This window comes from Eucyclogobius newberryi, unplaced genomic scaffold, assembly GCF_026437365.1.
Source record: "Eucyclogobius newberryi isolate DKJ021-1_F unplaced genomic scaffold, fEucNew1.0.hap1 SCAF_19, whole genome shotgun sequence".
NCBI classification, from domain to species: domain Eukaryota; kingdom Metazoa; phylum Chordata; class Actinopteri; order Gobiiformes; family Gobiidae; genus Eucyclogobius; species Eucyclogobius newberryi.
The window spans coordinates 32,551,003-32,567,140 of record NW_027315823.1 but is presented as its reverse complement, the minus strand read 5'-3'; the positions used below and the strand labels follow the sequence as shown (position 1 = coordinate 32,567,140).

The window sequence follows — 16,138 nt, the reverse complement described above, 5'->3', positions numbered from 1 at the left end:
GGTACTCCGGGCTATAGTGTACTAAGGTACTCTGGTCTATAGTGTACTAAGGTACTCCGGGCTATAGTGTACTAAGGTACTCCGGGCTATAGTGTACTAAGGTACTCCGGTCTATAGTGTACTAAGGTACTCCGGTCTATAGTGTACTAAGGTACTCCGGTCTATAGTGTACTAAGGTACTCTGGGCTATAGTGTACTAAGGTACTCCGGGCTATAGTGTACTAAGGTACTCCGGGCTATAGTGTACTAAGGTACTCCGGGCTATAGTGTACTAAGGTACTCCGGTCTATAGTGTACTAAGGTACTCCGGTCTATAGTGTACTAAGGTACTCTGGGCTATAGTGTACTAAGGTACTCCGGGCTATAGTGTACTAAGGTACTCTGGGCTATAGTGTACTAAGGTACTCCGGTCTATAGTGTACTAAGGTACTCTGGGCTATAGTGTACTAAGGTACTCCGGGCTATAGTGTACTAAGGTACTCTGGTCTATAGTGTACTAAGGTACTCCGGTCTATAGTGTACTAAGGTACTCCGGTCTATAGTGTACTAAGGTACTCTGGGCTATAGTGTACTAAGGTACTCCGGTCTATAGTGTACTAAGGTACTCCGGTCTATAGTGTACTAAGGTACTCTGGGCTATAGTGTACTAAGGTACTCCGGGCTATAGTGTACTAAGGTACTCCGGTCTATAGTGTACTAAGGTACTCTGGGCTATAGTGTACTAAGGTACTCCGGGCTATAGTGTACTAAGGTACTCCGGTCTATAGTGTACTAAGGTACTCTGGGCTATAGTGTACTAAGGTACTCCGGGCTATAGTGTACCAAGGTACTCCGGTCTATAGTGTACTAAGGTACTCCGGTCTATAGTGTACTAAGGTACTCCGGTCTATAGTGTACTAAGGTACTCCGGTCTATAGTGTACTAAGGTACTCCGGTCTATAGTGTACTAAGGTACTCCGGGCTATAGTGTACTAAGGTACTCTGGTCTATAGTGTACTAAGGTACTCCGGTCTATAGTGTACTAAGGTACTCCGGTCTATAGTGTACTAAGGTACTCTGGGCTATAGTGTACTAAAGTAGTTTAAAGACGTAACTTTGAAAAGATCTACCTGGTTTGTTCCACAATATGGTATCATATCGCCATGGAGACGAGCCCATAGATGAGTTCAATTCCACTGAAGAATATTCCAGTCGAAGCAAAAACATGTGAAGAGCAGACCAGTGGAAAAGTGACATAGTGCACCTTTAAAAGGCCTGAATAGAGTGTTCCACACGTGTGCAGTGCAGTGCTGTTTCTCTGCAGTCGAGCGCCTCTGATCCAAACACTTTGTGAGTGAAACAATGTCCTGATTGTGCAGCGGCTCAGAGGCTATGACTGACTGTTTGTGTTTGATCTGCAGGCTCTCATCTCCACAACAACAAGAAGAAGACGTGCCCGGGACCATGCGAGTGCTGCTACCACTGCAATAATGGCTTCTATCCCCATCAAACAACTCCTGATTTAAGCCCGGGACTCTTTCAACCACCTCCTTTCATTACCTGCACCATCAAAGCACAGACTGACCAGCCGCCCCACCAAAAAAGGCCACACAGAGCTCTGGCGACATGCCTTTGCCGAGACGCCCTGTGCCGGGGGTGCACTTTGCCCCCCTGTCCTCCTGGATGTCCCGCATTAGTCTGTTATGTTTAAGTTTCTCTTTGTTTGCCTACACGTCCAGCGCTTTACCAGCAGTGGGCTACAACTTAGACACAAAGAAGGAGATAACTCTAGACGGGGATTTGATGATCGGCGGTTTGTTCCCGGTGCATCAGAAAGGAGAGGCGGCGGAGGATTGTGGCAAAATTAACGCCCAACGAGGCATACAGAGACTTGAAGCGATGCTGTTGGCGTTGGACGAGATCAACAGAGACGACAGGATCTTGCCGCGGATGAGGCTGGGCGCGCACATCCTGGACACGTGCTCCAAAGACACGTACGCGCTGGAGCAGAGCCTGGAGTTCGTGCGGGCGTCTCTGACCAAAGTGGACGACAGCGAGTACACCTGCCCCGACGGATCGTACGCCATCCACGACGACGTCCCGCTCGCCATCTCGGGGGTCATCGGGGGGTCCTACAGCGACGTGTCCATACAGGTAGGAACAGAGTGCTCATGGGAAAAAAATGGTTGTATCATGGTGATGGCTAAAATAGTTTCATTTTTTGAACATTGTGGATGGGAGTTTTGTGTGTGGAGAGGGTTTAGTTGCATCAGGAACTTTATAAAACCCCATAAATAAAAACTTAAGTCTAGATTTGTGTTTGATACAAGTTTTGAGCAGTAACTTGGACAAAAGAGCGCCTCCTGCAGCTTTCTTTTGAAAATACATTGTCAGAGAACGGATAGAAAAGTAACACATTTTCCTCGTTTTCTTTACTTTTTTATTGAAATAGGCCCAGGACATATATATAATATATATATATATATTTATATATTATATATATATATATATATATATATATATATATATATATATATTTTTTTTTTAAAGAGCCCAAAAATAGATATTCAACCATCACCTTTGTAAAATAGGTTTTGATCTCTGTAGGTTCTGATCTGGTTAAATAAAGGTTAATAAATAAATAAATAAATAAAAAAGGACCAGTTTAATAAGGTAAAAATGTTACATAGTTCACAGATTTTTACTGTCTTCAAAATGTAAAAAACAGAACCCGTTCATTTGAAACAGTTTACAGCGATCCACAGGTATCGCTCACTTACCTAATATTTTCCAAGCATCGGAAATATTCACCACAATGAGTTTATAACAAACCTTTGAGCCCAAAGCGAGTTTTGCCATCAAAATAAAGCTAAAAAACATTTGCATGCTAAACGACACTTTGCTGAGAATATCCTACAATGGGGAAATTACACTGTTGCACCAGACAGTTCAGGAACAGCAGGAGGAAGGAAACATGCAATCAAGATGGAGAAAAATTACTATGAAAAATATTATTAAATATATGTAAATCTAACACACACTGTGCGGTAGGAAAAATGATATATCATGTATATAATGTGTCCCCGGAAGTCGCCCACTGCTCCTGACAACGAATGTGTCAAATAACACACAGGCCTGTATAACAACTATGATCAAATATACCTTAGTTTAAAATACATTTTCAGAGTAAATGATAAATAAAATCAGCTACGAAATACTGATGATTGAGGTTGTCTTTACCCAATCTGGCACACCAATCTCATTTGGCATATCTTTAATTAAACTACTTGAACTCTTTAAAACATGTTCCATTTGTGCTTGTGGCCTCGAGCAGTAAAAAGAAGTTTAAATGCAGTTTAACAGATTTAGATCATAGAGAGAAACTCAAGTGATCGTTTTAGCTCATTATCATCAAACTTAGCCCTTTTACATCTTAAATCAGACTTTACTCAGCTCGGCTCTGTTTTCCTACGTTTATCCACAGCTCAAACCTATATTTTTTATTGGCATATTTCTCAGGAAAACCCAGGAAAGTAAATTGGATTGAACAGTCAGCTGCTATTATTTTCTTATTTCTTTTTACACTTGGGACTGACACCACAAGCACACTGACCCCTTGTGGCTGTGGTGATATCTTCACGAGTCCATCCTTTTCTTCAAGGACAAAGTGCAATGGACGATGGAGACTTATGTTGTCCTACATGCTGATGTGAGCAGAAATACATGTAACAATCAATAACATGCTGTGGACATGAGATAGAGTAAGACGTGTGTAAAGATGTATTAAATGTGAGGGGTGGTCGATAATGGTGTGGTGAGAACCTCTAAGAAGTGGACCAATGAGGCAGTGTTTGGACATTACAGACCGGGAGGTTTTCAGAGCTGCCACAGATGAGTCCACGGACACTGTGACGTCAGACATTCGATTCTGTGAGGACAGAATTATACCAACACCCACCAAAGTCACTTTCAATTACGACAAACCCTGGTTCACTCCAAAACCTGAGGCAGTTAAGGCAGCAGAAGGAGGCAGCGCACAGGGCCGGTGATAGAGAGCGCTACAAAGAGTATGGATTTAGCAGGGAGATGTCGAGAGCTAGGTCTCAGGACAATCAGCAGTTCTCTGACATAAACCCCGCCTTTGTGTGGAGTGGGCTTCAACTTCTCACCAACTACACGCCCCCCATGCTGCAGATGATCGGAAACTGGCTGAGCAACTTAACTCCTTCTACTGTAGGTTTGATGTGACCCCCTGACTCCGACCTCCCCCCTGCAGTTCCCCCTGCAGCCTCGAGAGCCAACAGCTCTGTGAACAACGCCATCAACCTGGCACTCCACTTTATCTTGCAGCATCTGGACTCCCTGGGAACCTATGCCAGGATCCTGTTTGTGGACTTCAGCTCTGCATTCAACACCATCCTCCTGCTCTGCTCCAGGACAAGCTCTCCCAGCTCAACATGCCTGACTCCACCTGCAGGTGGAGCACTGACTTCTTGACGGATCGGAGGCAATGCATGCAGCTGGGGAAGAATGTCTCAGACACTCGGCCTATCAGCACAGGAGCTCCACAGGGCTGTGTACTTTCTCCTCTGCTCTACTCCCTGTACACAAACTTCTGCACCTCCAGCCACGACTCTGTAAAACTGATCAAGTTTGCGGACAACACCACCCTCATCGAGCTCATCTCGGACGGGGATGAGTCTGTCTACAGGAGTGAGGTGGACCGGCTGGTGTCCTGGTGCAGCGGGAACAACCTGAAGCTCAACACCCAGAAGACAGTGGAGATGATCGTGGACTTCAGGAAAGTCACAGCCCCCCCAGCCCCCCCAGCCCCCCCTCACCATCACAGACTCCCCCATCACCACCGTAGACTCCCTCAGCTTCCTCAGCACCACCATCAGCTCCCTCATCAAGAAGCAGCATTTTTAATTTTTTACCTTATTTTATTAGAAAATTCTTAATTTATGCGTGACATATTTGACTCTATAGACTTTGCTATTATTACTATTTTATTATTCATTGTTTTATGTTGCACCTAACCCCAAGACAAGTTCCTATGTTTTCTATGCATTGAACTGTGTTCAATGGCAATGGCAATAAACCTTTTCTGATTCTGATTCTGGGACTACCCAACCTCTTTATTTACCTTACATCAAAAATAAAACAAGTTTACCTTCACGTCCATTTGCTTCACTGATCTAATTTATCACTCTCACCGCTCCAGTCACTCGATAGATCGGCCGTAGAGACAAACTCGTGATGTTTTCACTGACAAGAGGAAAAGTGACAGAATCCTTACTGGCCTTGAACGCTAATTGGCTCTTCGAATCTGCCCACGCCAATATGGCCGCCATGCACATCGGGGCTTTCTCAAACGATGCAGAGGAGAAAAAAACAGGAGAAGAGTTTGAAATCCTGCACAAATGTCTATTGCAGGCAGTGAGAATTGGTCTTTCTTGTGCAGCTTGGCGGGGACAAGTGTCAAGCGGACGACTGGATCTCACAGTTCACCTCACAGGAAACATTGTACTGAAGAAGAGAAAGAGAGCGGGTGGGAGAGAAAAGAAGAGGAGAGAGGAAATGAGAGAGAAGGAGAGGTGGAAGAGACAGTGAGAGGCGGAGAGAGCAGGAGAAAGAGAGCATAGAATATTGAAATATCTTTATGTTTATCCACCATTACAGTTGGTCGCGTTCACTTAATATTTTAAACTCTACTTTCTGGAGTCGAATTTGCCATATAACCATTGTTTTTGCTTGCATTTATGATTCATATTTGTGCAAACACTGGGCATATCCACAAAGTTTCAAGTTTTCTCCATCAGCCCAAATACTGTAATAATTAATAAAAGGGCTGTTGAGAGTCAAACCAGGTTGTGACAGCCAGAGGAGGGAGAAATGGTGGCGATACAGTCTGGAAGCTTCCTGGCAAAATGAGACAAGCTACATATTGCAGAGATAATCTGAAACTTTTTATTGTTGGTATTTAATTCTGTTACAAAATTTAAAAAGCAGTTACCCGTTTAAAGACAGTGTTTTTCGATGCCTTTAAAGATGTTGGTGACCACTCTCAAAATGAAACATGATCAAAGTAACTGGATGGAGAGAGAAAGATAAAGGAATGCATTATTAAAAGAAAAAACACATTATCACAGTAAGGCTTGTCAGATAAAACAGATTAAAGACCCACACCAACAGGTTATTAAGCCAAAATGCAGACTTACAGTGTCCAGTTACACAGATCAAACTCAGCCCCCCATTTTGCCTCACAGCAGCGGACCTCCTGGGACCTTCTGTGTAGATTTAGATGTTCCACACACAATTCACGGCCGCGGTGAAGAGGACAGCGAGCAGAGAAAATAAAGGCTGTGATGAACGAGCTGTAATTTTGGAGGAATCCTGGTTCTCCTCTGAGAGCAGCCCTGTCTCCTGTTAAATTTATGGATGTGGGGTTTCAGGGCTGAGGTCTGAGGGCGGCCCCCGGACACCACAGGACCCCATATTTCAGCCAAACTGAGGACTCTGTTCCCATCGTTAATAAGAGCAGGGATTCTCCAGGGCTGTGACTTGTTGATGTAGCTGCAGTGTAATCATTAAAGGTGATAGCGGTGTACGGGGAAATGTGCATTTACTGAGACCAAGACAGTTATTGGCTAAAAACCATGTACTTCAAAGCAGTGTTTCCCAACCAGGGGTGTGGGGACGCTCCCTTGGGGTCCGTGATCATGTACTAGGGTTTTAAATAGCATTTGAATATACAATGTACTTTAAATTACTTCACATAAGTAAGATGGTAAGGTGCTTTGGACATCAGAAAATATAACAGTAATAATTTATTGTGTTTTTATTTATATGAATGCAAGAATGGGTATTTCATATGTATTAATTTTAGTAGCTGCTATTTTGTTGTATTTTTTCATAATGACATTAAATGCTTGCATTCAAAAGTATTGTACATACTTTTCTGTTTGTCAAGAGATGTTAAGGAGATGCTTTACTTGGAAAGTACCACATTATGGCATTAAACGTATCTATCATACAATTGAGGTATGATAGATATGTTTAATGCTATAATGTGGTACTTTCCACACATTCATTTTTATTTATTAAAAAAACACCTAGAAAAGCTCACCTCTCCGTAGATCTGATCAGACTCTTGGCCTGGTGGCATCACGTGCTTGTCCCAATGGAGATAGGACAGTTGAATGCCACTGTGGAACCTTCTAAGCAGAGCAATAACATTTCACTAGCAACAAGCAGTGGTAAACCCTTCACCAGAAAAGTGATAGAATACAACTTTAAATATTAGCTTTGTTTTAGTTTGGACTATTATAACATTGCAACAAAAACATGAGTTTGTAGATCAAGATTTTGGGCTCTGGAGTTTCAAGTTTAGTGGATCATAAGAGCAAAAAATAAGTACATTTAAGAAGTGGAAAAAAAAACTTATTCCGCTGACTTTGTTAGACGCATTTATGCAATATTATGTAGTATTCACTCCCCAAACCCATTATTATTATCTTCAAGCACCACAGTTGCCCTGGGGTTGTCTGATAGAAGTATGGCTGCCATTTTATGGCTTACAAAAGAATTACAACAGAATGCAGTAGTCAGGGCTGGGATTGCGGGAGACCGCAGGAACACCAGGTGCCACAGGGGGGCGCTAGAGCAAATATCTTCCTTCACCCACATTGCCTTGTAAAGTGCCTGGAAGGTGGTCATAATAATGCTAACCTTTGGGTTTGTGTATAAACGCTGAGGCTGGACAATCATTTAATTACCGTAGTGAGTTAAGAGTCATCTCTAGTCATCAATCATCATTTTAATCAAAAGCTCTACATCGTTTGTCTGTAAAAATACATGGTTTGGAACAGTTTAGACTTTGGAGCAAGAACGTGACTATTTTTGTGTAAAAAGTCTGCCCTGTTCATGTTAACAAAATAATATTGAAAACCATTTCTATTTGTTTTTCAAAGGACTCAAACATAATCAAAAGTTGTGATCGATCAATATGAGGAAAACAAAGTGTGATACAATGTCACGTCGGCCAACGCTCCAAACCACTGAACAACGGCAATTAATACAATACTGGAATGTGAGGTGGAAAAACAAACACGTTGCCACAGAAACGCCACACAAAAGTCAAATATAGTCAGTGGAACTCACTACGTGACAAAAGTCTTCCTCAAGTGTTGAAGGCTAATGACCAGTGTAAATATTTTCCTCCGCCTCCGTTCGAAATGTCCAGATGGCACTAATGACTGTTTAACATCTCGGCCCAACAGTGCAGTGCCACGCGACGCTCCCTGACTCACCCGGCGATACCCAGAGTGCTTTGCGTCTTTCTGCCAATCCCAGTCTTTCTTCTGTGCAATCTCTACATCCTCCTCCTCTTCGGGGCCACAGCAGACAGCACAGATGGGCCCGAGTGACCGCCTCCGCACTCCACTCAATCTGTGTCCGCGTCAAGAGCCAGAGCGGCCGGGGCGCGGGTCCAGGCCCACCCACAGACCTGCGCTTTCACACCCCAGACACAGAGAGAGGGGGGGGGGGGGACCCTTCTGCATGCCACCTGTCAGATCATCCAAACAACAAGGACAATCTTAATTCTCTGTGTCACCTGCAATTTGCTGAAAAATAGGCTCGGAAGAAAAACACAACTCGTGTTTGGATTTTAGACTTGTTCCATCACATCTGCAGTCGGTCACTAAATAATCTGCTCATTAAGATCATCTGCTCTTAAATCACATAATAAGTGAATACGTGTTTGAAAGGGCTCAGTGTTAGCATCAGTACTTCTTGTCTAATTCTATCTGGGTTTTTGCTGTTTGTCTGAAATGAATAAATACTGTAAGATCAGCAGTGAACAGTGAGTTGTGGGTGGACAACAACAGGTTAATACTTCACCAAAGGACACTTGTGTGTTTGTGTGTCAATGTTAATGCTAACTCTACTGTTGAAGCATAAAACTTTTTTTTAACTATTAGCCTATGCTAATAGTTAAAAAAAAGTTTTGGCAGCAGTTGGCTATCCAACTGCTGCCATCAAACATGGCCGCCGTTTGGGGGCCCTCATTGGTGCGTGTCGCCAGTTTGGCCTTTAACATCTTGTAGTTCACAGTCCAGCGAGCATGCGCAGTAGTAGTGCTCTTCTCCGTCATGAGTGAGTGCGAGGAGCGCGGAAAACAAGTATTTTCAACAGACAAAAAGTTCAAGTTCAATGTAGGCTAGAAATGCAGTTGGAGACTTTGCTTACCAGTAATTTAAAGTAGTTTTCTTCCGTTGGGTTAGTTCTTGGTTAGAACTACTGGAACATTGTTGTAGTTCTATTTTAGATGAGGTTTAGCCCACACGTTTTTTGATCAGTGGCACAAGAAAGACACATATTATCTTATGTTGGGTGGGACATTTTAAAAAGTGCAATGGAATCATCTCAACAATGTAGTTTAATTGAATTTATTAAAAATATAGTTGAAATTCACAGCAAATGTAAATGTGGCTGCTTATTCCCTTGTTGCACCTCCTAAAACATATTACCTTTTTACCAGTCAGTCACAAGATGAAGAAAATGTCTTACCCAAGGACACAACATAAAGATTTTCACTGTGATTTACTCTCTCATACATACTGTAAGCTTCTACTGCTTTTTATACTGATTTAATATACCATATACCATGTGGTTTTAATTACAATGTCGCTGTGAAATACAAACAAGCTCAAAGATTGTAATGTTGTTTTGTGAATGTCTCCTCTTCAAGGGGAAATACTGTCTGTTTGTGGATCTCTCTCTCACTGATGTTGATTTTAAAAAGGATTACAAGCAGCTATGCAGCTTTAAAAAGATCTTATCAACATAACAGCAAACGTAGCAAGAGGACTACATATAAACATGCCTCGAAGGCAAATGTTTATTTGTCCATGAATACATTGCCTTACAACGTTGTATAAAACATGTATTATCGGGTTTAGATATCTATTTAGATATTTCAAACATTAGACTGGACACTGCTTTTTATTTTTTCCTTGCTGTTTTTGAGTTGACATTTTGAGGTAATTCTGGCACTTGGGCTTTCAAACTAAACTGTTAATTAAACAACCTATAGTTGACATTATTCTGGCTTTTCAAACTGTTCTCTTTTATCTCACTTCTGCTTTTGATGCATATATTATTTTAGTTACATTTCATCCTTATAAAATCTACTGCTAACCACGTCCGAAACCTAAAGCCAGTGGTTGAAACGTGGACAGCGACAGTGTTTTAAAGTAAAACCTTCTCCTCTCACGTGGGTGAGAACACGTCTCCCGAGGCCCGTGTTTTAATGAACACATGAACAGGACTGTGCTGCGTCTCTGTCAGGAGTCTGGGCTCTAAATATGAAGACGATCCCAGACGGCAAATAGTCTCCGATAGAAGAGCGGCTACATCTATGGAATATCAAGCACTTCACGCGCCGCGGGAAATGGACCGGTCTGAGCAATGACAACTATGATTTTATTTTGTAAGATAGAATTCAAATCTAAATGAAAAATAAATAGATAGACCTATTTTTACATAAAGCATTCAAAACCAAGCATGAGTATGGAGCACTGAGTAACGTCGATGTCAAACATTTATTCCAGTACAAGTGTTTTTATTGCGTGAAAAACATGCCTTCTCCACAGATCTGACCTGTGACTAGGCCTCCATGGAGACACAGTAGATACGTTTAATGCCGTACTTTGGAACATTTCAAAACGAGGCAATTCCCTGCATGATAGTAAAAATTGCAGTTTGAAACGTTTACGTTACATTGTACTATAGTTTATAATAACTACACTTATTCCTGTCTTAGTTAAACATGAACAAAGAGAACAAAGATTCAGGCTTAGTAATACTTAACTTACTCTAACACAAATTCCTAACCCTAACACCTAATCTTAACCTTAATTAAGAAGTCACAACGCCTGAATCAAGCTTAATAAAGTATTTGTTCATCATGAGTGAAGTATTTGCTCGTGCTTTGTTAAGGCTTCATTTGGCTTTTCCTTGAACAGATTTGTTTTGCAGCTGGAGTGAGGTATTTTATGAAAGTCTTGATCTCTGCCTGGACATCACGGGTCAGCGGTTTGTGCTGTTTCCAGTCCAGAATGTGCTCACTCCGAGAGAGTGGGTTAGTTCTGGTTTAGTCCTGATCACTCGCGTACAATATTGTTATACCCAGTGCCACCTGACATACATACAAAAGGAATATACTTGATTCCTAATATCAATTTCAATACGACAATGATAATTAAGAATCGTCTTTTTTAGGTCAAGGTTTTGGTCAATAGACTGACATTTTCAACACAAAAAACTTAACCTCATCGGATTCAAAATTACACCGTGTTGCGGTCGACTCCGAATCCATCCCAGGCATTTCAAACAAGCGTCTCGTCTTGTGCAATAGCTGGATAACTTTATGAATATTTCAGCACTCGGGGAGACAACGTGGTACTTTTGATTGAATAATTAGCCCGGCGATGAGGCCGAAGACACTCGAGGATGATTCTGTAGCTGCAAAAGCCGTAGATCGCCCGTGTGTGAGCTTTGACATTTGCAGACGAAAGCGCGTGAGGAGCATACTAAAAACGACATTACGACGCCAACGGGAATCTCATTTTGAAGCGTGGCAACGAGTAAAATGAGCTCTCCGAACAGGTTATAGACAACACCAAAGCACGTAAGAAGTCGGTTTTGTTTTTCTACATGACGGGGAAGGACAATAATGATGAAACATATCTGGAAAGCTATGTATATGCAGTTAAGATGCATTATTTATGGTTCAAACTAAAGAACGTGCTTCAGAATGGATAAATAATTCACTTGGTTGGATTATTCAGTGGCTTAGGAAGAGCTGCACTGTCGCAAATCCCTAATATTTAAATTGAATCATTGCTTATTGGTAACTTGAGTTATAAGTAAATGTAAAATGGGGTGTATACAAATTGCTCCATTGTGGGTTGTCACATTGGAATAAATGAATAAGATAAGTATTTTTTTCCCCGTGCGCTGTGGAGGAGTTGAAGCGTGGTGTGGCTGAACATGGCGCGGACTGGATGGTTAAGGACTCTGGGGCTTTGAATGTCTATTGCAGCAGAAAGGAAAGGCACATTATCCAGAGATGAGGGGGCAGATCTGGAATATCGCGCTCGAGGTGAGTCCAACATTCCTCTCTGTTGCCAAGCAGCTCAAGGCGCACACGCAAGAGAAAACGATGGATTGACAATCGTGATGATGCAGGTCGAAATGTAAAAAAAAAGCAATTTTAGAGTGATTTCAATTCACGTTATGCTCCAGAAAAGCCAAGTTACAAGTAAAAGGCTTTTTTCTGGCAGGTTATATTAGATTGATTACTTTATCGTGATTAGTGTTGATATTCAAAAGTAATGTTTCAGGTTGTGCTGTGCAATCGAACAAATTATGTAATCATCCAATCCTTTCTGGTGTCTGGGTTTTGGAGCAGAGTTCAAACTTTGCTGTAAAAATATGACTTTTTAAACATTTAAAGCAGCACTGATTATAAGCGTGTCCTGTTTCAGAACAGGGAGAGCGACGTGGGGAAGATTATTTGGATAATTGGATGATCATGATCAATTCAAGTCACACTGTGAGTGGCGAGAACTAAAATAATGGTAATTGTGAGAATATTACAAGCAAAAATAAGTAATTTCAAGTCGTGTTATGTGCTGCGGAAAATGCAAACTAATCTGGTTGGTTATGTCAGGCCTTTATTCTGACAGTGTTCACATCTAGGCTCAAAACTGTTATTTTTTTGTTCTAAAAAACATTAGCACAGTCATGTTCATAAGTCATTTTTCAGGTTGGACTGTGCAATCAATCCAGATCCAATAATGATCAGCTTGAGGCTTTTTTATGGAGAGTTCTACTGCCAATCTTCTGTCATTCAAAGCAGTGGTTTGGAGCAGAATTCAACAGAAAGAAAGAAATTAGAATTGTTTAATATTAAGAAAAAATGCCCTTGATAAATACGAGGGGAAAAAGAGGAAACATGAACAGTGATATTTAAGATCTTTCAGTTACTTTTCTGTTTGTTTTTAAATCCAACAAAAAGCTTTCCAAAATGCCTTGATTGAATATAACTGTTTTCTTCTTATTTATTTGCTTTTATTCTATGATGCATGACGTAAAGAGCATTTATCCGAGCTAGAATACAATTAAAATCAGGAACAGGCGCGTTAATGTTTTGTATTGACCTGCCAGGCCTAAAATGTGACATCATTTGGATCAAATAATGCTTTTGCGTCTCTGTTTGGTCACATTCAGGCCCATGCAGAGTGTGTGGTTATGTATGAGTGGTAGATTGTTGAGGACGGCTGCTCGGGGACTTCTGTGTTATCGGCGTAAGAGCGAACAGAGACAGTCTTCTGGGAGGAGCAGATGGGCTTTTCATGTCGAAAAAAACGAGTGAAAGTGCAAAGAGAAGAGGCCACATTCAAACCAGGACTATCTCAGCTGCTCATGATGGAGTTTTCTGTCATTCCTTCTGTGCTTTTTGACTTAACTCATTTCTCACACCATTTTTGGACTCATTTTACAGTAAAAACATTTTATAATAATAATTTAATGATAATGTTCATCTCATCACAATTGTCTTTTTATTTTCGAAATGGTAAAACTTATTTAAAGTTGATCAAATTTACATCCAAATGCTGCTGTCGTTTAGTTTAGTTTAAGCTTGATTTGAAGGGACAATGCACAGAGACATTAAGTTTGTAAAAGACCAGATTGTGCCAGATTGTTCGGCACCAGATTGTGGCTTATTTCCATCTGCAGTCCCTGAATGACAGGAATAAATGTTACAGTGCAAACAAAACACATTCAACAATAAACTTAATTAGTTAATGCACTGTTTGCATGGAAGTGAAAAGTTTTACCTGCAAGATACATATTGAAAGACATTTACAGATTTGACTTTTTCTGGTCTGATTCAATACCAATTTGAATACTTTGGCTTTAAATATTATCCAGTACAGAGACTGCCATTACTAAAACATGACTGTTTATAATAATATATGACATTAGTTTATAAGAAATTGCATCGTTAATACAATCGTCTGCTCACTTCTGGTTTAAACATTTTGTGTCAAAATGGCGACGCTGCTGAATCCTTCATGTGTTACTATTTATTTACTATTATTTATTACACATTTTTCAAACTGATTGCAGGAGATAAACATGACTCAAACATGCACGAATCACTCTAAATACAACATCGAGGTGGTAAATGACAGATGAAACAAGCTAAAAGCTCTTAAAAGTGGATTTGCATGTTCTCCTTTAGCTCATGGAGGACCCTGAGTGCCACAGTTTTAATAAAAGTGTTTTGTTTATTTGTTTATCAAATCATCTTTAAAAATATGTTTGTTTAAAGCATTTGCAAATAAATGTATTCAATCGTTTAATTCATTTTTAAATATTCTTTCTTTTAGTTAAATGTTTATCCCATTTAACATGACCTCTATATTATTAAGTATATGGAATAACACGGTATGAATAAAATGTCCAAGATGATGATGACATTCTAGGCCCAAACACAGCCAGTAAAACCTCTTAACAAACTGAAATAAATAAATAAGTGACATAAGTACACGGCACATTTGGTCCAGCACACAAGTCCAGTTTGGTCCAAAATCTGTCAAAACAAGTCAATTTTGTAAAGATTTTCAAAACGTCTCTCTTAAACTGATATATCTTGTTGTGATCTGTGTGGCCTCAGATCAGACCTGTAATTTGTCCTGCACTTGTGTCTCCGTGGACAAACTGTCGACCCTCCGCTCTGAAAGTTACACGGTGAACCTTTAAATACAGCAGACTCCATTGGCTCGTGCTTTGAAGGCGTTCGGGGCTATCACTTCCTCTGGTTAATGTGCACACAACCAGACCCTCATCCTTTTGACGGGAACGACCAGAGACAACAGTGAACTCAGGGCTCGCTCGGCTGAACACAAAAACACACATTCAACACATTATGACGGCGCGCAGCTCTTCGGGCCGATCTCCGCACTTCACTGATGCCCTTTAATGCACCATGCATCACCGTGGGCACTACTTAGTACAAATGGTGTTTGCCTATACAGCTGCCCAACCCAAATCTAACGTTTTTGGTCAAAGATCCAGTGCTTTGAAAGGGCAGAATGCTTTTTTATGTAGTGATGACATTGTGTTGTGGTTAACTTTATAATGAGGGTCATATTTCAACTTACTGTGTGGGACTTAGGCTGAAATACTGTGTCATAAATCATTGTAAAGCAGTTGTGTTATTGGTAACTACAGATAAACCAAACACATAATTCACTATTTTAAAATAAAAATGATTGAAGAAACATATTAACTTATTTTTATTTAGCAGAAAATTCAAGTTTTTGTTAATGCAATTTAATGTTAAAGTTAATATTCTTGTGGATGGGACCCCACCTCAGCTTTTAGGGTTAACCCTGGTTTAGCTCTTCTTTGAAGGGGGGTCACTTCCTGTCGGGGGCAGATATCTAACATGCCTTGAACTCATAACCTGCTCTAGACCTGGTTAAGTTCCCGAATAAGATAAGGCTTCCTGGCCAATTAGAGACAAGAACCCTGCTGCTGTGAGTGTAGAGAGAAGGCAAAGGAGACATAAAAGAGGAAGAGCACAAGACTCCAGCGCGTAGTCTTAGATCACTGTTCTCAGATTGTATATTTCCTATTATTATTACTATTATTATATTCATGTATTTATATATAGACAAATTTAGTTTATTCCTACGGACTACTCCCACTGTTTAATCCTATATGGTGCAACGTTAAAAATGCAAATCTGTAAAGATGTAAACATTAAAAAGTAATTGTGCACATTTGTATTCTGCTGTGTCTTTATGTTATGCAAGTGCTGTTCATTCAGTCCATGTATGACATGTTTTGCATGACTTTAGCACATTTGTTTGTATGATTAACGTTCCAAAGTGGTGAAGAAGCGTCTTTTAATCCATGTAAACATAATAATATGAACAGCCACAGCCACGTCACCACTGCTGTTTGTTCTTTGACTTGTCCCTTTGGGCCTTGAATCACTAATTCAGGTTCTATTGTTATTTATTACCCCTCACCTCAGCCTGGTTAGCACATTTAAGCACTTTTTACATCCTAAATG

The 16,138-nt window shown here is 40.7% G+C and overlaps 1 protein-coding gene across 1 annotated transcript in view; it reads left to right on the top strand.

The window, feature by feature from the left end:
* Positions 1-1,400: 1,400 nt before the first annotated feature.
* grm2a (glutamate receptor, metabotropic 2a) overlaps positions 1,401-16,138 on the top strand; it is a 39,448-nt gene continuing 24,710 nt past the window's right edge. Inside the window, exon 1 of the mRNA XM_072452685.1 lies at positions 1,401-2,133. Coding sequence (XP_072308786.1) covers positions 1,606-2,133 — 528 coding nt within the window. The 5' untranslated portion in view covers positions 1,401-1,605. The remainder of the gene's footprint in view (positions 2,134-16,138) is intronic.